Here is a 21,702-nt window from a genome sequence, read left to right as displayed (position 1 = left end):
ATTAGAAAATGATATAGTAACAAACTGCAATTCAAGGTAAGATAGCCGCCGCACCCGTCTTGGTCTGCAAATTCGCAAGGGGGTCCACCTCCTCTGACTTGGCCTTCCTCGGCCTCGTCGGTTGCTCAGATAACCTCTGCTCGCGCATCTTCTCCTGGAACTTAGCAGCCTCCAAGCCCTCGATGATAGGCAGACCCTTTGCCTGTCTCTCCTTCTTCCACTCTTCCCAAGACTCTCCGCCGGCGGTGTTCATCAACTCTTCGAAGATGGACGTTGACCATTTGCCTGCGAGGTTCAGCGTCTTGGTCTGGCCGCCTCCTGGCGTAACGCATGCATAAGGATTACGCCACCTTGCCAGGGCAGACACATGATACTCACGAAGTTGGAGCTCCATTGTCGGTTCCCACTTGTCCTCCGGTCCCTTGGGCAACTTGTTGACCTTGATGTCCATGGCCGGGTTAGCATAACGTATTCGAGGCAAGCTCTCCTTTACGAAATGGCTGCATTTTCAGGGGCACCATTCACACATGCGACGAAGTGATCATATCAAAGCTTCGATGAGCCCAGCGTGAACAAATGAACGGGAAAGCAGCTGCCAGCGACGTACCGAGCGCCAAAGTCGTCATTCCGCAGGGCGTAGGTGAGCGTTAGACCGCGAACATTGGCAAGAGCGGGTACGGGAGGCTTGCGCAGCTGCTCGAGGATCTTGGAGAGGCGCGAAGGCCCGGGAATGGTTTTGGGTTTGCGAGGCATGGACGCAGACGAGGACTCGGGAGGCAAACTAAGTCCCGTCGGCGGGAAATATTCGTCACAGGTCACGCTTGGATCGCAGGACGCGGTCGGTCACGCGTCTTCGTATCTCGTCTCTGAACTGGACGACTATGGCAGACGAGGATGACTCCTTGGTGCGGCGCCGCTCCCGCAGGAGCACGGCGGGAAACCGGTTAGGCTTACAGTGAACGTCCGTTGACTCGTTCCTTACTGAAAGATAATGGTGTTAGCATGGAAGCCGCCTTGGCTGAGATAGCCGCGGACGAGCCTCAGGAAGCAGAGGAAGATAAAGACTTCGAGTTAAAGAAGGGTAGATACGTCGTCCTCTAGTATTGTAATAGATAAATTTCTGATTTCAAGGCACTATAAGATGAGGATGATGTATTTGAGTCCGACTTCGAAAGCACAGATGAAGAAGCTGCCCAAGAGGCCCCGGAAGCTGTGGAGAAAGCGGTCCAAGACGAAGACAGACGCGAACGAAAGGTAGTGTTTCTTTCGTACAAGGAAGGTTTCCACCAGTCATGGAAAGGGATAGGCAGCCCGGACCCGAGTGGATAGAGCCGTTGCGAACGCGAACGCCCGCCAAAGAGTGACGTTCAATCCGCAACTGCAGGCATCCAATGCTGGTACAAATGAATCGAAGACCCTTAAGCCGAAGAGGCGGGTGTCCCTGGGCTTAGCAGTAGACGCCGAGACAGGTGAAGTAATGGACAGTGCCCAGCGGAGGAGCTCGAGGACCCACACAATGCTCAATCGCACGGTCACTGCCAACCGCATCAAGGACGCCGAAGAAAAGAGGGTGCGTAACCGCTCCGTCCAGTGCGGCTAAACTAGTAGCTCGAACCCCTGCTCTACATAGGCATCCATCACAAAGAAAGCCAAAGTCCAAGTACGTGCATATACACAGGATGAGCTCATCGCCCGCGCGCTGGACATGGAAGAAGGTAACGTCACCGAGCACCGCGAATACCTCTCGCGGGAAGAGGAGAAACGCAAACGCGCGCGAGTGGTTCGCGCATCGATACAGGGACCCTTGCTTCGCTGGATCAGCAAAGGCGAGGAGGTCAAAGTCGAGGTGCCCCAGCCTGCGCCTCCACCGCCTCCTGCGTCAGTGTACTACTACGCTATGCCGTCGGATGCAAGCACGTCGACGGCGGCCCAGTATCCCTATAATCCACCGAGCGGCGGGTCGTGGCAGACGTGGCCGCCTCCTCTCCCGAATCAACCCCAAGCAGGCCCGTCTTCAGGACTGAGCAGCCAGCAGCCAGCCCTATACCCAGCAGTACCACCCGGTTACCCGCAAAACTACTATGTTCCATACCAACCCCCGCAGCCGCTCCCCGTGATTGAGAAAGTGGAGAAAGTCACGAAGAATTATGTTATCCAGGAGATAGACCAGTCTGAGGATGCTGCTAGGCCTACCTGGCGGGAGACCATGGAAGCCATGTTCGGTGATCATGTTGACTGGGATGACGTGAAAGTATTCGTCGGGAAGGGGCGACCACTGAGTGCGTTCGCAGTTCTTCGAGCTTACACGTCTCACTTACGGTATTTACTTGACCGACTGCCTGCACAGGCCGACCTGTAATGAAGTGTCCAATCACAGGGCTATCTGCACCGTATCTCGACCCAAGGACAGGCGTTCCGTATGCTGATGCACGGGCTTACCAGATCCTGAGTGGTGTCTTGAACCACGAATACATATGGAATCCTTCTTTGGGTTGCTACGTAAGTAAAATGTCAGAAACTGAAGATACAGCGATGGGGCAATGATTCGCGTCAGCGAGCAATAGACAACGAACCATACCATGTACATCTCGTAACGCATGTAAAACGATGATTGTCGCATAATAAGACTACGTACATGCAAGACACAGGTGCGGACAAAAGAAGGTAAATCCTCAGACTCATAAATCAATCAACAGTGCCTCCTTCCTCTCCTCCTGCTCTAAGCCAGCCGGAATTGGAGGGCCGTACGACGGCATAGCGGGCGGTGCAGTCGGAGCGACAGGGAAGCTCGGGAGGGATGCATGGTGCTGGTGCTGTTGATACTGCTGCTGAGGCATCTGTGGAGCAAACGATTGCGAGTGTACCGTATGGTGTCGTGAAACTGATGAGTTCATGGTCGGAGGAAGTGGTGGTACAGTGGAGGCAGCAAAAGTATTATGCCGTGATAGTGACGGTGCAGGTGGTGATTGAGAGTAGACAGAAGACGGAGGCGGCGGCGATCTGACAGTGAAGGGTGATTGGGCCTGCGGAGGTGGTGACTGAGGGAGGGCCATGGGAGAAGGCTTCGGTGTGAGGTCGAACGATGGAGCAGATGGTTCAGAGGAGGAAGGAATATTCTGACCATAGGCAGGCATGCCATTCGGCTCTGGAGGGGCGTATTGTTGATGCTGAGCCGGTGGTTGCTGCACTCGTGGATCGTACTGCTGCCACTGCTGCTGGCCGCTTGCTTCGGGCGGAGCCTGAGCAAGTTGCGGAGCAGAAATGGGGGGCGGACACATAGCAGATGCTGGCGTGGACTGTCCCCAAGCAGCGGGAGGCGCGTACGACTTGCTAGGAGCTTCGTATCCAGCTGGTACTGCTGGGGTGTATGTCAATTGGGGTGCCTGCTGATATACCGGGGACATCGGCTGGGCCTGTTGGGAGGCCCGCCATTGACCATAAGATTCCGTGGGACCCGTGGGAGTTGCCTGAACGTAAGGTACAGATACAGGCGTTGCCTGGGTGGGTACCGCGGCCGGCGATGCTCGCCATGGTGGATGAGAGACTTGCTGAGTGAGGACCTGGTCGTATAACTTGACGGCCTCCGACAATTTCTCGTGCATCTCCGTTAGCATTTCTTCGTTTCATATTCAGATCAAGATAGAAATCATCCGAAACGAATATCACCTACGTTCTCGTTTGACTGTGTCATCGAGGCTCTGAACCAGTTTCGGCCTTAACCCGCTAGCCTTCTCGTAGAGTCCGTTCACAGCCGGGAATCGAGATATATCACGACCGCCCCCATGAGTTTGTACCTGCTCCATAGTTTGGTTGAAAGTAAGTATTGCATCAGATTCCAAAGGCTCAAGGTCGTAATTTGGCAGAGGTTCGTAGGCGGGTCGTGACGTAGAAGTAGAAGCACAGGAGGTGGTGTATTCGTATGAAGGAGTGAGAGGCTCCGAAACTACTACCGGCGCGCTCGGTTTGGGGGCTTGAGCTTCTCGCAGGCTCGCTTCGATAGCAGCCTTGAGATCAAGATCATCATCCTCGTCTGCGACCTTGGATGCCGAGGTTCCGGGCCTTTCCACCAAAGGAGGCGAAGATGGCTGCCATGCCGGCCCAGAAGGTTGTGAAGGCACATATCCCGGTCGGTGTCCACCCGCAGCTCCGACTTCCTGCAACGAGAGTTGGATTGCACGCTGTAACTCCGCGTCCTCGAACTCCCGAGTGCTCCTGTGGCGAGACGAGGAATGGCGATGGGTTTTGCTGTCCGCTCTGCAGAGAAATCAGAACGACTGAGATGAACGGAATGGAGAAACGGGGCTTACGGCCTATCTCGGTTCTTCTGCAACTTGTTGTAGCATCCATCGCAAACCCTCACCTCCTGTGTTATCCCGAAGTGAGGAAGAGGCATCGTCTTCGAGGAACATGCTTGGTCAAAGACTTGACCACAGTTGCGGCAATGGTGTTTACGATTAGTGAATGAGAAAGGCGTCCGACATCGAAGACAGACGTCTGAATCAATCCATTCGGGCGCGGTCTGCGTATCGATGATCGCTGAGGTGGTTACTGCCGGGTCCTTGGGCGGGAAGTTGAATCCTGGATACGTTTAGTGCCGGCAAGTCCACGAACTATCTGAGACGCACCTTCACGTTGTAGATCCTTGTATACCTGTCCGACGTAGCTGAGAGCGGGCCTACCCTCGAATGCAATCGACCAGTTCTGTATTAAGCGGAGGATCATATTCTTGACCTCGTGGTTCAGTGCAGGCATCTTCAGGATCGACACGAGGTTGTCCATGAACTCTCTGGAGGCTATCTCCACGAGAAAGTGATCACCCCCATTCTTGATACACACGTCCGTCAACTAACCTAGACATCAGTAAACCGCGAATGAATGTGAAGGTGCAAATACGCTGACCCCGAGAGCCAAGAGCTGTACATTCGGATTCTTATGATTCAGACGCCTCTTGAGAGCCTTCATGGCATCCTTAGGCTGTACGGACTTTGACCTTATTTGATCGCATATTTCGAGATTGAGAGCAATGTCTTCCGAGCCCGTAGGGAGCAACTCTGAGGTCGCCTTGTCTATTGGATGCGAACGAACCGAGGTTAGCTGCTACGCACGGCAAGCCTGAGAAACCGCAGGCGTACCAACAGCCTCGTCTACCTGCGACGTCCCCCAGAGCCAACTTGTAAGACCCGACATGCCTGCACTCTATACGTCCCAACTGCTGAATATACTAACGAGGATGTCGAGCTGTAACTCGAAGAAACTGGAGAACAGTGAGGAGCTGTAGTACTAGTAGCTGCGCGTCAGCGTCCGTAAGCAGGCGCGTTTCAGACTCCGAACCAAACAATGCGGGCCCGCGGGAGTCAAACAAGGCCACTCCTTGTTCAACGACCGCCTCGTCGTTGTCGTCGTCTTCCTCGGTTTCTGCATAGATCTTCGCGGAAGACACGCACACATTTCGTACTCTGCTTGCTGGCTGTCTCGGGCTTGTTCTCGGTCGCGGCGTACCCTTGTCTGGTCAAATTTCTCGTTGCTTGCGTGGCTGGCTGAATCGTGGGGCTACTTCTGAGCGCTCGAGAAAATATCAACGACATACCTCCTCCTCTGGTTTTGCGTAATTTAATCCTGCTTGCGGACTTTCTTGCCCTATTTTCTACTCCTTATTAGTCGCTTCCTCGCTTCCACCCTTTTCCTTGAAGCTCTGGTATTGCAATCATGCTAGGCCACCAGTTTGCTTTTTCGGCGGCTCCCATCCGCAAGGTGAAGGAGGTGCAGTTTGGCATTCTCTCTCCCGAAGAGATAGTGAGTACTTCAGCCCACACAGTGATCCATGCTCCTGACTGTATGACAGAAAGCATACTCCGTCGCGAAAATCGAACATCCTGAGGTGATGGATGAAACCACACACAAGCCCAAACAGGGTGGATTGATGGATCCGCGGATGGGCACCATTGACCGCAATTTTAAGTGTCAGACGTGCGGTGAGGGGATGTCAGAGTGTCCAGGTCATTTTGGCCATATCGAGTTGGCGAGGCCCGTATTCCATCCTGGTGAGCGTCCCTTCTACTGCATATTCTTCCGGGTCGTCTAAGGGATCGGAACAGGTTTTATTGTGAAAGTGAAAAAGATACTGGAGTGTATATGCGTGAATTGCGGGAGACTGAAAGCTGACATTGTGAGTGGTGTCTCCTGATCTCGGACTCGTTTCGCACCCCACCATCCAATTTTCTGGGGGCTCTCTCCGCTTTGGAGAACCCCAAACCCACTCCGCGTAGCTCCCTGCTTTCAGCGGGGCGTTCTTCCACCCGCGGCGGGGTTGACGCGCGTTTTCGATCGCTTGATCGCCGCGTTGACCATTGCATACGCCCGGTATTGGTTGGACGCGCGGAGTGCGGTGAAAAGGGAGGCTGAGCGAGGAGTGTGGAACCCATGCTCGCATGTCAGCTGTGTCGAATCTCAGTGTGCTTGCATTGGGCTTGAGCAGATATGTTACCTCTGGATTCATCACAGAGGGTCTGTGTTTGCTCAGCACTAAAGAGCCGATGTCGAATGCCGCCCTTGTTTACTACTATTCTTATGATATACCACACCGTTATCTCGAGTATATTCATATGCTAACATCTTAACTTGCATGTCCGACCGACAACTTTTTTCCTGATCGTGCATTACATGTGCTGGCACGAAGTCGGACCCCAATTTTGCGGACAAAATCCGTCATGTGCGCGACCCTAAAGCTCGCATGGCTGTTGTGTGGTCCCATTGCAAAGGCAAGATGATTTGCGAGGCTGACGAGCCTAAAGAAGAGGGCGAAGCTGGGGAGGCGGACGAACCCAAGAAGGGGCACGGGGGATGCGGTCATCAGCAACCTTTAATCCGCAAAGAGGGCCTGAAATTGTACCTACAATACAAGAAGTCCAAAGATGAAGATGAGGTTCGTTCGGGCGCTGCGCGTTATCGTAGACAGACACTAATTTTCAACTGCTCTATAGGATATGAAGTCGCTGCAGCCCGATAAGAGGCTCTTTCCTGCATCCGAGGTGTACACGACCTTCAAGAAGATGTCAGATTCTGACTTGAATCTGCTCGGGCTCTCGGACGAATACGCCAGGCCGGAGTGGATGATTCTGACCGTCATGCCTGTGCCGCCCCCGCCTGTACGGCCAAGTATAGCCGTTGACGGTGGTACCATGCGGAGCGAGGATGATTTAACTTACAAGTTGGGTGAAATCATCAAAGCGTCCGCCAATGTCCGCAGGTGCGAGCAAGAAGGTGCTCCCGCCCATGTCATCACAGAGTTCGAGCAGCTATTGCAGGTAGGACGATGATGTCGTTACAATGACGTAGCTGACCTGTCGTAGTTCCATGTCGCGACATACATGGACAATGACATTGCTGGCATTCCTCAAGCCTTGCAGAAGTCAGGTCGTCCTGTAAAGGCGATTCGAGCACGGTTAAAGGGCAAAGAAGGCCGCCTGCGTGGCAACTTGATGGGTAAACGTGTCGATTTCTCTGCCCGTACGGTCATTACTGGGGATCCGAACCTTGAGTTGGACGAAGTCGGTGTACCACGAAGTATAGCTATGAATCTGACCTATCCTGAACGAGGTCAGTGTTTCGCTGCCGGTCTCTGCCGTTCGTGCACTCATCAGTCTGGACGCAGTCACGCCGTATAACATCGCCTACCTCCAGGAGTTGGTTCGTAATGGTCCAACGGTGTATCCCGGGGCCCGGTACGTTGTGAGAGACACAGGAGAGCGGATCGATCTTCGATATAACAAGCGTGCGGATGCGTTCTTACAATACGGATGGATTGTTGAACGGCATCTGAAGGATGGAGAGTAGGTATATTATCATGGCGCCTGCGGCATGTGGCTCACCAGCATTTACCTATAGCTTCGTGCTCTTCAATCGTCAGCCTAGTTTGCACAAGATGAGTATGATGAGCCATCGCGTGAAGTTGATGCCGTATTCCAGTAAGTCTGCTCAATTTTTCTCTAGTGCTCCGTAGTAACTTTCTGTAGCTTTCCGTCTGAACCTCTCGGTGTAAGTCTGATTGAGGAATGCATCTTGTTTACACACTTAACTATCTGTAGAACTCCTCCGTATAACGCCGACTTCGACGGGGACGAGATGAACATGCAGTAAGTAACGCCATTTTCCTGCTTGATCTCGACGATGAGCTCCCTTCAGCATACCCCAGAGTGAGGAGACTCGAGCAGAGCTTAGCCAAATTGCGTGGGTGCCGCGACAAGTACGTATTTAAACCGTCTTTGAACATATTTGCCGACTGTTTGCTATCAGATCATCTCGCCCCAAGCCAACAAACCTGTCATGGGGATTGTCCAGGATACACTCTGCGGTATCCGCAAATTCACCCTCCGAGATACGTTTTTAGACTGGACGCAAGTCCAAAATATACTCCTGTGGGTTCCCGAGTGGGATGGCACCGTCCCCACTCCAGCTATTTTGAAGCCCAAGCCGCTATGGACCGGGAAGCAAATCCTCAGTATGACAATACCTCGTGGTACCAACATGTACCGTTCGCCCGATCCGAAGTCGTCGAATCCCGTATTCGATGACGGTATGATGATCGAAAACGGGGAGATCATCTTTGGCATCGTGGACAAAAAGACTGTTGGCGCAACGTCCGGCGGTCTAGTTCATGTGGTGTTCCGAGAGAAGGGCCCTACAGCGACTCGGCAGCTTTTCACCGGTCTGCAGATGGTGGTCAATTACTGGCTCTTCCACAATGGTTTCAGTATCGGTATCGGCGACACGATTGCAGATAAGCAGACCATGGCGAATATCACCCAGAAGATAGCCGAGCGCAAAGCGAACGTCGCGAAAGTGATTGACGACGCTACTCACGACCGACTGAAGGCGGCGCCGGGTATGACCATCCGCGAGTCCTTCGAGAGTCAAGTCGAGCGAGAGTTAAACTTGGCCCGCGACCAGTCGGGGCAGTACGCTCAGAAAAGTCTGAAGGAGGATAACAATGTTAAGCAGATGGTGGTCGCCGGTTCGAAGGGTTCGTTCATCAATATCTCCCAGATGTCGGTATGTGTGGGGCAGCAGAGTGTGGAGGGCCGGCGAATCCCCTTCGGCTTCCGCCATAGGACACTTCCTCACTTCACAAAGGATGATTATAGTCCGGAGGCGCGTGGATTCGTGGAGAATTCGTACTTGAGGGGTCTGACCCCCCAAGAGTTCTTCTTCCACGCTATGGCAGGACGGGAGGGTCTCATTGATACGGCTGTCAAGACTGCGGAGACGGGTTATATTCAACGGCGGCTGGTCAAGGCGCTCGAAGACGTGATGGTATGCTACGACGGAACGGTCAGGAACTCCTTGGGCGATCTCATCCAATTCGTATACGGCGAAGATGGTATGGATGGTGCCTTTATCGAACGACAGAATATCGAGACGTTCGCGCTGAACGATCGAGTGTTTGAGCATAAGTATCGTGTTGATGTAACCGACCCTCAAGGCGGTTTCCTGCCTGGGGTTCTTCAAGTTGGAATCGATGATAGCTCCCTGGAGTTGCAGTCGAAGCTGGACGAGGAATATCGCCAACTAGTCGACGACCGCCGGCTGCTGAGGCACTTCATTTTCCCTCGAACGGATCCAGGCAACCCTCATTATCTCCCTGTGAATCTCCACCGTATCGTGCAGAATGCTACGCAGATTTTCCACATTGACCGAAGGAAGCCGAGCGACTTGGAGCCCGCATACATTGTCGATGCTGTCAAAGCGCTCATCGAAAGGCTTGTCGTCGTCCGAGGCGACGATCCTTTGAGCAAGGAAGCACAGAAAAATGCAACCTTGACTTTCCGCATGCACTTGCGCGCCACGTTCGCGACAAGACGTGTCTTGGAGGAGTTCCATCTCACTAGGGAAGCTTTCGATTGGGTACTGGGAGAGGTTGAGACGAAGTTCAATCAATCTATCGTGCACCCGGGTGAGATGTGCGGCACCTTAGCAGCTCAGTCCATCGGAGAACCCGCAACACAGATGACATTGAACACCTTCCACTATGCTGGTGTGTCCAGCAAGAACGTCACACTCGGTGTTCCTCGTCTCAAGGAGATCATCAATGTTGCGACTAATATCAAGACGCCCTCTTTGACCGTCTATCTGGAGCCCGAAATCGCCGCGGATAGGTACAAAGCGAAGAACGTACAACAAGAGCTTGCGTACACTTCCCTGCGTACGGTCACCGCTGCTGTTGAGATTTGGTATGATCCAGATCCCAGCTCGACCATTATCGAGGAGGACCGTGTTTTCGTGGAATCTTTCTTCGCTATCCCTGACGAGGAAATCGAGTCCAAGTTGCATTTGCAGTCGCCCTGGTTGCTGCGTCTCGAACTGGACCGAGCGAAGATGATCGATCGTAAACTGACTATGCCTTACGTTGCCGGGAGAATAGCGGAGAGCTTCAAGACGGACCTCTTCGTTATCTGGAGTGAAGACAACTCCGATAAACTGATCATCCGCTGTCGTGTGCTTGGCGGCGCCGACAAGGACGAGGATGGTTTGGGAACCATCGAAGAAGATATATTCCTCCGGCAGCTCGAGAACACGATGCTGAACTCCGTCAGCTTGCGCGGCGTGAAAGACATCGAACGCGTCTTCTTGCTGGAGCACGACAAGGTCGTCATCAACGAGGAAGGCAGTATCGAAGCAAAGCAAGAGAAGGAGTGGGTGCTTGAAACGGATGGCGTCAATCTGAAAACAGTCATGTGCGTGGACGGGGTCGATTTCCAGCGCACATACTCCAATAGTTGCGTCGAGATCTTCAATGTCTTGGGTATCGAGGCCGCCCGTGCTGCTATCATGAAGGAATTGCGCGGTGTCATCGAATTCGATGGGTCGTATGTCAACTACAGGCACTTGGCGCTACTCTGCGACCTCATGACTCACCGTGGAACGCTCATGGCTATCACTCGTCACGGTATAAACCGTGCAGATACTGGTGCTCTGATGCGCTGCTCCTTCGAAGAGACTGTGGAGATCCTGATGGAGGCAGCTGCGGTAGGGGAGAAGGATGATTGTCATGGTATTGCGGAGAACGTCATGTTCGGGCAGATGGCTCCTATGGGCACAGGCGCTTTCGATGTTGCGTTGGATATTGACATGCTGAAGGATGTCATTGTCGATCACCGCTTACCTGTGCAGAACATGCTTGCCGCACAGGTCGATGGAGGTATGACACCAGGCCAAGTGGCGATGACTCCGTACGACAGCAATTCCCCAATGTGGAACCACGAGGGTGCATTCAAAGCGGAATCTGCTGCGTTCTCGCCGCTCGCTGTCAATAGCGGTGAGGACGCCGCTAATTTCTCTTACCTTGGTTTCGGCCAGAGTCCTATCGGCGCCGGAGGGATGTCGCCCGGTGGTCCTGGCGGATACAGCCCCAGTTCGCCAAGCATGTACTCTCCTACGTCTCCCTATGTTCCTCCGTCTCCTTTCGGAGGAGCCACCTCGCCGTTCGCTACATCGCCGTATGCGACCTCGCCGTTCTACGATCGCGGACGTGGGCCTACCTCCCCCACGTATTCTCCTACCTCGCCGGCTCTCAATCTTACTTCGCCGGGGTACTCGCCTACAAGTCCGCGATACTCGCCAACTTCTCCTTCGTTTTCTCCTACCTCTCCGCGGTACAGTCCGCAATCCCCATCGTTCAGTCCGACTTCGCCACGCTACTCCCCTACCAGCCCGTCATTCAGCCCCGCTTCTCCGAGATGTACGTGTTTAGTGTCTCTTGCCATGTTGACTGCTTGACTGACCTGGTCTCCATTATTGCAGATTCGCCCAGTAAGTCGCCCTTCTTATCATATTGGATGATCTGATCCGCTTATCCTACCTGCGCTTGTCCTTTCTTCAGCTTGTGAGTATATTCTACCGCAGGTGCGACTGTTTGCTAACTCACAATTGTCCAGCGCCCGCGCAGATGTCACCGGCGTCGCCGAAGTATTCTCCAACATCGCCCGCTCATGTCACTTCTCCCAAATACTGTGAGTTGCCTTTCGCGTTCTACTTCAGGGGACTCATCCATTCCTCGCAGCACCCACCTCGCCAGCGTATTCACCAGCTTGTGAGTCTTCTCTTACCTTACCTACTCCCTACAATCAATTGCTGATATGTCATGCTTTCCGCAGCGCCCACATACTGTAAGTGTAAATTGGGATCGGTTTGGATACGTGTTGAATTCGATTGTCTTGCAGCTCCTGCGTCACCAGCGTACAGTCCCACTTCTCCGCAGTGGTCTCCCAGTAGTCCTGCGCAGGAGAATGGTTCAAGTAACCGGAACCACTCATACAGTACATCTCCATCCTGGGACTAGGTCTTGATTTGTTCCATTGCTCTAACCACCTCGCTACTTGACGGTAGCACCTGTTGCATCAGCGTCTTTTCTACCTGCATTCATATATCTAGGTACATCACACACAACCATGTAGAATAATACATACGCATCCATCTGTCGCTGATCACGTCGCACCACACCTGAGCTTGGTCCACAACACGAGTGGCGATAATAAGGCCTATCGTATTACTGAGCAGCCCTATCACAAATACTGGGAAACTAAGATCTAAAGGAGTGGATGGGTAATACTACGTGAGGAAGCCAGTCAAAACATAATATACTAGACATAGACGTTAGTCGTCGACACATTACCCACTTGAAAGTCCGTCCAAGATGGTAGCTTCAGAAAAGAGTGAGATGGGCAACGTACGACACAGCGTACATATATATAGCTAGGAACGGATGAAGAGGACACCGTGCGTCGGTAGTATTACACGTGAGGGTATAGATTGAAATGAAACTGAACACATTGAATGTTGGATCCGGGCGTACGGGAAGACGTGAGCATTTGCTAGCGGCGAGGATGACGAAACAAGGAGGACGATGTATGTAAATGAGACCTCAGCAGAAGATAGATGGCGAGTGAAGTAACAATGTTCTTGGAATCATGCGGCCGGGCAGTGACCCAGACGGAGAACATTCTATGGCCTCAGAACGATCAGACGAAGAATTGAGTGCTATGGAAGGGCTGTTAGAATGACTCTTACGCATAATGAAGAAGTACGCACTGGATTCGGCTGGCGGCATGCACCTCCATCTCCTCCATTTTGTAGGAGTTGAGCTCCTCCTTTATGCGCTGAGCCAACGCCGGAGTCAATCTACTCCATGTCGCGGGCTCGCTTCGTCGGTCGTAAACAGAGGGCGCGAACGTGTCGTATACCGACAGATTCGACGCAAATGCGAGTCGCTTCGCTGGAGCAGTTGCAGACCGATGTTGTAATGTAGGGGGCCCATTGGAGAAGACGGTCGACAATGCTGGTGCTGATGAATTGGAGTGATTGAAAAGACCCTTCTCATGCGAACCGCTGGACTCTGCCGCTTCTTTCTTAGCACCTGCTTCGAATAACGGATGCGTAGAACTATCAGCTGCGGGCGAGTGGTGAGAAGACTGGGAACCGTGTCGGTGCAGGCCATCGATATGATCTGGGTCGGGAGATGGAATCCGCGCAAGAGGACCCAGCTCCGATGAAGAGGCTGGATGAGAATTGTACGAGTTAGAACGAGCGCGGGGAATAGACGGAGGGGGCTGGTCAAGATAGGCATCTTGAGAATAATTGGCATCTTCTTGAAAAGATATTGAGATCAGCATTGTTTTCTTAACGACGAGTACGATCACGCACTTTTCAGGATACCTTTGGCAGGCTTGCGTGCCTTCTCAACACTCCTCCGAACATTGGTTGCCCAAGGCTCGACCTCTCCATCGTAATCATCATCGAGCGCCGTGCTTTCCAGGCCCATTCTGATGGTAACGTCTTCATCTTCCTCTTCCTCACCCCAGTTCTGGCCATCGTCCCAGCCTTCACCACCGTAATGCGGTCGTCCATGTTGATCATCATACGTACCATCCTCACTCCCAGAGTCATCGTCGTCACCCATGTACCTCGTGCCATCCTCGCCGACCGCCACAGTACCTGCGGGAAGGTGGTCCCGGTTAGTCGTATTCTTCTCCCATGTCGTCGGGAGTTCGTTGTTCTGACCCTTCGCAACAGCTTCCTGCTGGGCCTTGGCCCTCGCAGCTGCTTCCGCATTGCTCTTCAGAGTATGCTGTCGCGCCAACCTAGCAGCAGGACTCAACCCACTGAGGTCGGCGCCGTCCCATTCACCTCTATCGAATTCCGCCGTGGCATGCGACACACTCGGTTCAGATACCTCGCTCTTGCCTTTCTTCTTTTTACCCTTCTTCCCAGACTCCTCTGCCTCCTCCTTATCCTTCTTATCTTTGAAGATCGACGTAATACCAGCAAGGGAGTTACGTCTAGCAAGCTTTCCAAGAGAACCAATCTTGCGTATCATAACGGAGGCAGAAGACGAGACGGAGGAGATAGATATGTTATCAGTCGAGCGGTTAAACCGGGAATTGAAGACGAATCGCTTTTTCTTGGTCTGCACAGTCGCGTTGGAAGCAGTGTCGCTGGCATCGCCGGCGATACCATTGCTCGGCCCGGAGTCGCTCTTACTGCGAGCTTCAGCCTTCCGAGTAGACGGACCGCTCGCGTGCTCATCTTCGTCCTCCTCGCGCAGTGTCTGGGTCGCATTCAAGGACAGTGCCCTGCGCAAACGGCCTTTGATACCTCCTCTGCGTTCCGAGAGGCCTGGCACAGGGTCGAGCATTGCGCTCAAATCGCTGTCATCGCGAGACATACGTTTTTCCGCTGCAGTGAAGTTCCCTTGCGACAGCGGCGATGGTTTCATCGGCCGCGCTGTCGCACTTCCGTGGGGGCTCGCAGTGCCGCTAGTAGTAGATGTAGAAGACGGCGATGTGACTTGAGTGCGAGAAGCAGAAGACGAGGAAGACGAGGTCGAAAGATTACGGGTATGAGGATGAGGCCTTGATGGGGAAGCACTGCTGGACGACGTGGCAGGAGCAGGAGAAGCATTCGTACTGCTCGACCTTCCATGTCCGTTGGTGTTGCTAGACGGAGGTGCTTGCTGTGGCGGGTTACGGCTGCGCGTGCTACCAGACGATCCGGCACTATTGGATTGTCCAGGATTATTTGACTGTCCCTGCAAACTGCTCGTCCTCTGCCGGGAGCCGCCACTCGAAGACGTAGAATTGACCGAGGAAGACGAACCTGACGCGTCTGCGCGTGCGTAGGGCGGCTGGAACGGCCCTGCAGCCCCTGGTGGTCGCCATTCCGGATCCTGACTCGAATGAGAACCTTGACGGTTGGCAGGCCGGCGGTAGGGATGGAAGCCAGCATAGTCACCAGAAGGGCTACCCCCATTCCTCTGCTGGGCCCCCGGATTAAACTGGTTGGGAGGCAACTGCGATGGATGAGCAGTCGGGGTACCGCTCGGGAACTGACTAAAGCCGGCTATCTGGCCCTGCGCGAAATAGTCTCCGGGCGAACTTGCGCTAGCAGACCTGCCTCGTCCCTGACCAGGCATGGAAGAGGGCATGTAATGATGCGGCTGCTGAGCGTTGTACATCATCTGTTGATAAGCCCACTGGGCGAACTGAGCATTGGCAGCGGGGTCAAAGTATGGACCCTGCGGAGGCATCTGGCCCTGCGCAGGGTGGACCGGGTAAGGCTGCTGGTGATTTTGATAAAACGAAGGATAAAACGGTTGGGAGGGTGTCCATCCAGCCTGCTGTTGCTGCTGGACCGGGTACGGATATGGCTGTTGTTGTTGCTGCGGTGGCGGCGACATTGAAGATGATGAGTTGGACCGATCGCCTGCAGGAGACGGTTGCTGGCGGGGAACCGACGGATTTGAAGAATTCGGGGAGGGCACGTCCATTGCGATATCTCTCGGAAGGTGCCAATCTTGGGGAGCGAGAACGGCCATTGACTGCGCCACGAGCAGCTAAGCGCACTTGAATCTAATGTGGAAAGCAGCGTCGACGACACGTCCAGCGCCGAGACGAGAACAGACGGAAAGCAGAAGCTTGTTGAGACGCGCAGCAGGCTAGAGAAGGGGAGATACTGACCGGTTGAACGAACGAAGCGAGAGAAAAGTAGTTGGAAGAGAAAGAAAAGTACGAAAGCTGCTCGGGGCCGTAGTCTGAAAGACGGAGAGAGAAGGCTTGTCGACGACGGCGACGACGACGAGCGAGTGAACGATGGAGCGACACGGTCACTCCAGTCGACGCCCGGCAACCGCTGATGGGCGAAATAACACCAAACAAATCCGATTGCGCTTTTCCTTTTCGCCCTTTTTGTTATGTTTTCGTCCGAATCTGATTATCTTTGCTTTTGTCTCTGGAACGTTGTAGACGGCTGGGACGGCGGTCAATGGTGCAGCGCTCAACGTGCAAGGTCGGTACGCCTTGCAACACAAACGGCGGGCGGTGAGTGCAGCTGCGTTGTCGACAATTACAATTACAGTCCCCTCCCCCCACGCCCGTCGGCTCCATTGTCACGCGTTTATGCACTGATATCTACAGGATAAGTACCCCGCCTGTGAGTGTTTCCCGTGCACGTCTGGGATCTGAGACGACTCGGGCCCTCCCAACTGTTGGGACGGCCGCGCTAGCCTCATTCAGCAACATTGGGTACATGGCAATCAACAGCGAAGAGGTCTACAGACAGATGACTGCCTTCTCGGCTTGCCGGCGCAGAGTTCGCAGTATTTATATCATCTTCAGATGTATACAGACCCCCTTTCCTGGCAAGTGTTTGTAAAAACGATTCTGCCAGGCGAACCCAGGGACTTGATACGTGAGCATTGCTTTCGCCTTGCGCACGACAGACCTGGACTAGGAGACTGACTCCCCAGTCATCTATCCGGAGTCATCAATTGTGAGCAGAGCCTTACTTGTAGACCTTCCCTTTCTGGTCCTCCGAAATCTCCGTCAGCTCGCTACAAAGGCCCGGGACCACACGGGCAATTATAGACGACATGGAAAAGGCATCCTGTAAGGGGTAACCCGAATAATGCTTTAGGTTCAATGAAACCCGCCCCTGTTAACCACCAGAACTCCGACCGTGAGCTTCCATCCGTTCGTCAGAAATACCGCGTACCTGCCGGGTGCGCACTCTGCAGACTGAAGAAACTGAATCCGGACCTACAACGCATGCCAAACGTGCGGAAGACAACCGTAAGAAATTTCCAGACATCAATCGACATTTAGCAAATGTTGAGCCGTACAAACCAGACGTCATTTCCTGGTCATTTCTGAAGTAAAACACAGTCAGATCTGCGATTACCGTCGAGGTCGGTCGGAGGGCGAGAGGCTCGCAGCATCATTAGACTGATCGTGTCCAGATGGCTTCGGATTCCGTGACCCCCGCCGCTCCCGATTGGCGGGCCCGGTGCAAAGCTAAGAAGCAGCAACAACAGGAGGCCATTCCACGCGCATGGCTCATTGAAACGCCCCCCGACGACGTCCTGAATGTTCTGGACGTCCCATACAAGTGCGGGCTGCTAACGCCGCGCGAGATTGAGATCACTGACACCACCGACGTCGGCGCTCTCCTGAGCAAGCTGGCCTCCGGCCAATGGTCCTCCGTCGAAGTGACCACCGCATTCTACAAGCGGGCCATCATCGCACAGCAACTTGTCAGCGCTGGGTTCGGTTTCCCTCCTTACCGTTGCTGACTTCTTCTCGGTTAGACCAACTGTCTAACGGAAATATTCGTCGAGCGAGCGCTGCAGCGTGCACAGGAAGTCGATGACCACCTCAAAGTCACCGGCAAAGTCATGGGGCCCCTCCATGGCCTCCCCATCTCCCTCAAAGACCAGTTCAAGATCAAAGGCCTAGAAACGACCATGGGTCTGTCTGGTTATTTCTTGTGGCGTTCCGCGTCTAACGGATGTGCCGAGTGGCTTAGGCTATGCCTCATGGATTGGTAAATATGCCGACTCGGACTCGGTCCTTACGCAGATCCTATACGAGTGTGGCGCCGTTCCGTTCGTCCGAACTAACGTCTGCCAGACTTTGAATGTAAGTATATCATCAATCTTTAGCTCCACCGTTGATTACGCTGCATCCTTTCCACGCGATAGTGGGGCGAGACATTCAATCACGTCTTCGGGCGGACGACAAATCCATGGAACCGCTACCTGACCTGCGGCGGCTCTTCCGGTGGCGAGGGTGCACTCGTCGCCATGAAAGGGAGTCCTCTCGGTATTGGTACAGACATCGGGGGGTGAGACGCTGTCACCCATCTCGGGTTTTCACATCTAACGGGCAACTTGGATGCAGCTCAGTCCGGATACCCAGCGCGTTCTGTGGCTTGTACACCCTCCGCCCCTCGTACGAGCGTCTGCCGTACGCGGGGGCGGTGAACTCGCAGGAAGGCCAGGAATCCATTTCGTCTGTCCCAGGGCCCATGACCAACGCGGTGTCCGGTGTGAAACTCTTCATGAAGGCGGTACTCGATTCTAAGCCGTGGAATAAGGACCCGCTGGCTGTCCGCAAAGAATGGTCAGACAAGGAGTATGCCCTCAGCGAACATGGTGGAGGGGGACAGCTTTCTTTTGCTATCATGTGGGACAACGGCCTGTTGAAACCTCACCCTCCGCTCTGGCGTGCCATGCGGATGTGCAAGGCTGCGCTTGAGGATGCTGGACATAAAGGTAGGTGTCTGACCGGAAATAGTACAGCATGGCCATCTGAACCCTAGTTGGATAGTCATCGACTGGCAGCCATACCAGATGTTGGAGATATTCAGAAACGCGGTAGGTACCCGGTACCCCCTTCCGCGCGAGTGCCTTATGGGATTCCAGGAGAGCATATACGCCGCAGACGGGGGGCATGACTTCCACGTTGTATGTGAGGAGTCGGGCGAGCCCGTTATTCAAACCATGAGCCCCGACACCAACAAGCACGATCTAGCGCTAGACGAGCCGCTCGTGCAGACCGTCCTCGGCCCCGAGAAGAAGATGCTGACGGCTTGGGAGGTGACCAAATTCTCCGCTTCTGTGCTTGACACATCCACTGACGAGTCGGTGGGCCTGTTCGATAGCTGTGGCAACTGCACAAGGAGAAGAGGTCGCTACGGAAGGCGCAGCTGGACCACTGGCAAGCTACTGCAAACCAAACTGGTACTGGCAGACCCGTGGACGCCATAATATCGCCGGCAGCTCCCTACGTTGCACCCCCTCACGGCCTAAACAAGTACGTGCTGCTTGCACTACCTCTGCGAAAATCATTGACCGCCTTGCTGGACTCAGCGACTATTTTTATACGACCTTCTGTAATGCGATGGACTACGCTACGTCTGTTGTCCCTGTGACTTTCGTCGACGAGGAGCTGGACAGACCTGTTCCCCCTCACGAATTCTACAATCACCATGACGAAGCCAACTATAAGTTGTGTACGTGCTTGGTCCATTCCGCTGATCCATTAACCTCGCCCTGATGATGGTGTTTGCAGATGACCCAAAGCTCTTCCACGGTGCTCCCGTTGGACTGCAACTGATTGGCCGGACCTTGGAGGAGGAGGCCGTCATTGCCATGACAGAAATATTGGATAACGCACTAGGGAAGTACAGAGCGGCAGCACGGGAATAGTCATACAATTTATAGAGAAAGAAGTGAAGCAGTTGTATGAGTACAGCATAAACCAATAAGTGCAATTGATGAAATGAATACCAGTGGTACAGTCCTGCGGTGGCTATGTAATAGAACACTGCGTACCCTCTCTACTTACGGAATCTATCAAGAAGGTCCTCCACTTTCGCTTTCCTTCGACGTTGTTCAGAAACTATGAAGCTCTGCGGGAACCACTCAGAAAGGCAAGTTTCCTTCTCAACGCCCAGCACCATATATGCGAGGCCCTTCCCACTCATCCAAGCATGAGGCATACCTTCACCACTATAACCAGCGGATATCCATTCGGAGGGGACAGAGGTAAGTCGACTTTTGTCAGGCAACGGGAGAGGACGACGCCGGCCTGTCGATCTGGGAGGGAGACGCCCCACCCAAGGCCTCCCGTCGACGGAGATACCCAGAATACCCGTCCAGAACGCTTTCATTCTACCTTGGGGCCAGTCCACTTCATCGCGATCGGATGATTTGGATGGAACGGCTTCTGCGCCCCAGTTCGATGGGCCGAAGTAGAGCGGCAGCGCGCCTCCGAGGTTGTTTGTAATGCCCCAATTTAATGACCCGTCGTCCATGTCTGCTATCTCTGACAGACCATTCTTATTAGCCTGTGCAAAGCCCCCACCAAACATCAGTTCGTGTTCTCCGTCCGGTAGCTGGGTAAGATAGTCATATCCTTGGTCCCGATAGAAGATGTGTGCGCGGTACCCATCTCGGGTGGACCGAGCGAGAGACTGCCCTGGCCGCTGAGCTGTCATGTTACCTCGGATGGGCACAATTTTGGCACGCAAAGGCTCCAGGAGATGAGACGCCCATCCGTTTGTCGCGTGAACTACGTGTGGTGTCGTAATCATGCCCCGCGGGGTAACAACGGTGTAACCACGGGCGGAGGTATGGACGTCTGTACAAGGTGTGTGGGTCGACAAGAAGAAGCTAGACGGACCTGTTCTCAATGACGAGGCCAATGCTATAAAACCCGTTCTCAGCTTACTGGTCAGGGTGACGCTTCAGGAGATTTGATAGAATGGACGTGACGAAGCGGTAGGGATGTACGGCTCCTGCGGCACCAATGATGCAGCCCGCGACTTCGTTGGCTAGTCCGAAGTTCTGCGAACCATTGAAAAGGCTGTCTTAGAGCTCGGGTAGATGCGAGAACTATCACGGGTCATTAAGATACGCAAGGAACACCTCATCAGCATAGAGCCGCCGAAGTATTCCGTGCCACCTTGATCCCATGATACTGGTCGATGAAGCGGAAGAGGATCTCCGTACCTTGATAGCATTCTCCTTCTCAACTGGATAGAAAGAATCATTGTCCGCTGACATATCGGTTTGCCACAACTTGAATGCTTCCTTCGCCGCTCCGAAGCGTGCGTCGTCAAAGTAGACGTCGACAGTCTCAACCTCTCTGATCTGGCAATGGCCCGCGATGGATTCGCTGGCGGCAACACTCATCATTTCCCGGAGATGAGCTAGACGAAACTGCATGATAGTCTTTGCCTCCTTCTCGCCGTATACCTCTTTGAGGTCAGCGTAATCATGCCATAGGGGTGGATTGATATGTCCTCCATTTCTAAATGACAATTGTTTAGCCAACGAACACCTCGTACTACCACGGCTGACCTACCTTGCAGTAGCTCCGGAGCACGCTTCTCGTGCTTCCAGCATGACAATCGTCAAGGAACCTGTGGGCACAAAGTCCAAGACGTTGTATGCCACGGATGTTCCGGTAATCCCAGAACCCACGATTACAATGTCGGCATATTCAGGCAACTCTTTCAGAATGTGTGTTGAGATAGGTGATTCGGGGACTGTCCAAAATGACCGTGTTGTCGGGTTTGAGGTATCCGGCACGCCTGGAGAGGCCTGTAGGCGCTTGTAGACATCGTCATAGATGTGTACCAGCCGGACCAACTCTTTCCAGGCCAAGCGAAGTTTGGAAACGGTATGGCCCATCGTTCTCCACGGCGGCTTCGACGTATAACTGTGAGTGGATGTCGACAGACTTTAGGTGAATTTGCCCCCGGTCATGGGAGATCCAGGAAGACTTTCTCGAGCAGGCGCGGCAGTCGTGCGTATGCGCTGTGAGACAAGGAAGAGAGATCTCGGCTTTGCATATTCGGTGGATCACGGAG

The 21,702-nt window shown here is 53.7% G+C and overlaps 7 protein-coding genes across 7 annotated transcripts; 3 read left to right on the top strand and 4 right to left on the bottom strand.

Annotated features, from left to right (window-relative positions):
* Positions 1–31: 31 nt before the first annotated feature.
* On the bottom strand, positions 32–753 carry GLOTRDRAFT_29854 (uncharacterized protein; the record flags this gene model as incomplete). The annotated part of the gene is made up of 3 exons (XM_007861962.1): positions 32–318; positions 379–500; positions 608–753. The coding sequence occupies 3 exons, from the start codon at positions 751–753 to the stop codon at positions 32–34; spliced, it is 555 nt and encodes a 184-aa protein (XP_007860153.1).
* Positions 754–881: 128 nt separating this feature from the next.
* On the top strand, positions 882–2,566 carry GLOTRDRAFT_135702 (uncharacterized protein; the record flags this gene model as incomplete). The annotated part of the gene is made up of 6 exons (XM_007863206.1): positions 882–943; positions 1,002–1,081; positions 1,142–1,254; positions 1,307–1,570; positions 1,631–2,279; positions 2,348–2,566. The coding sequence occupies 6 exons, from the start codon at positions 882–884 to the stop codon at positions 2,542–2,544; spliced, it is 1,365 nt and encodes a 454-aa protein (XP_007861397.1). The 3' UTR covers positions 2,545–2,566.
* A 26-nt stretch (positions 2,567–2,592) lies between these two features.
* On the bottom strand, positions 2,593–5,187 carry GLOTRDRAFT_53974 (ubiquitin binding protein; the record flags this gene model as incomplete). Its single annotated transcript, XM_007862240.1, has 6 exons — positions 2,593–3,616; positions 3,671–4,254; positions 4,308–4,578; positions 4,626–4,845; positions 4,900–5,066; positions 5,133–5,187. The coding sequence occupies 6 exons, from the start codon at positions 5,185–5,187 to the stop codon at positions 2,679–2,681; spliced, it is 2,235 nt and encodes a 744-aa protein (XP_007860431.1). The 3' UTR covers positions 2,593–2,678.
* Positions 5,188–5,706: 519 nt separating this feature from the next.
* Positions 5,707–11,772, top strand: GLOTRDRAFT_30111 (beta and beta-prime subunits of DNA dependent RNA-polymerase; the record flags this gene model as incomplete). Its single annotated transcript, XM_007861983.1, has 12 exons — positions 5,707–5,793; positions 5,843–6,041; positions 6,096–6,166; positions 6,677–6,922; positions 6,999–7,304; positions 7,350–7,596; positions 7,652–7,829; positions 7,885–7,964; positions 8,013–8,034; positions 8,085–8,132; positions 8,182–8,242; positions 8,293–11,772. The coding sequence occupies 12 exons, from the start codon at positions 5,707–5,709 to the stop codon at positions 11,770–11,772; spliced, it is 5,025 nt and encodes a 1,674-aa protein (XP_007860174.1).
* A 1,241-nt stretch (positions 11,773–13,013) lies between these two features.
* GLOTRDRAFT_135699 (uncharacterized protein) lies at positions 13,014–15,817 on the bottom strand (the record flags this gene model as incomplete). Its single annotated transcript, XM_007863205.1, has 3 exons — positions 13,014–13,032; positions 13,084–13,639; positions 13,696–15,817. The coding sequence occupies 3 exons, from the start codon at positions 15,815–15,817 to the stop codon at positions 13,014–13,016; spliced, it is 2,697 nt and encodes an 898-aa protein (XP_007861396.1).
* Positions 15,818–17,068: 1,251 nt separating this feature from the next.
* Positions 17,069–20,312, top strand: GLOTRDRAFT_113593 (amidase). Its single transcript, XM_007863204.1, has 12 exons — positions 17,069–17,117; positions 17,175–17,233; positions 17,285–17,578; positions 17,633–17,792; positions 17,851–17,963; positions 18,026–18,168; positions 18,225–18,598; positions 18,654–18,700; positions 18,749–18,922; positions 18,988–19,139; positions 19,196–19,338; positions 19,398–20,312. Exons 3-12 carry the CDS (start codon positions 17,285–17,287, stop codon positions 19,532–19,534), a joined length of 1,737 nt encoding a protein of 578 aa, XP_007861395.1. The 5' UTR covers positions 17,069–17,117; positions 17,175–17,233; the 3' UTR covers positions 19,535–20,312.
* Positions 19,666–21,594, bottom strand: GLOTRDRAFT_69422 (DAO-domain-containing protein; the record flags this gene model as incomplete). The annotated part of the gene is made up of 4 exons (XM_007863203.1): positions 21,195–21,594; positions 20,839–21,140; positions 20,559–20,673; positions 19,666–20,500 (listed from the first exon to the last, which is right to left on the bottom strand). Exons 1-4 carry the CDS (start codon positions 21,521–21,523, stop codon positions 19,666–19,668), a joined length of 1,581 nt encoding a protein of 526 aa, XP_007861394.1. The 5' UTR covers positions 21,524–21,594.
* Between the last annotated feature and the right edge of the window lie 108 nt (positions 21,595–21,702).

Source organism: Gloeophyllum trabeum (assembly GCF_000344685.1).
Source record: "Gloeophyllum trabeum ATCC 11539 unplaced genomic scaffold GLOTRscaffold_00001, whole genome shotgun sequence".
NCBI classification, from domain to species: Eukaryota; Fungi; Basidiomycota; class Agaricomycetes; order Gloeophyllales; family Gloeophyllaceae; genus Gloeophyllum; species Gloeophyllum trabeum.
This window is presented reverse-complemented; position numbering and strand designations above follow the sequence as displayed.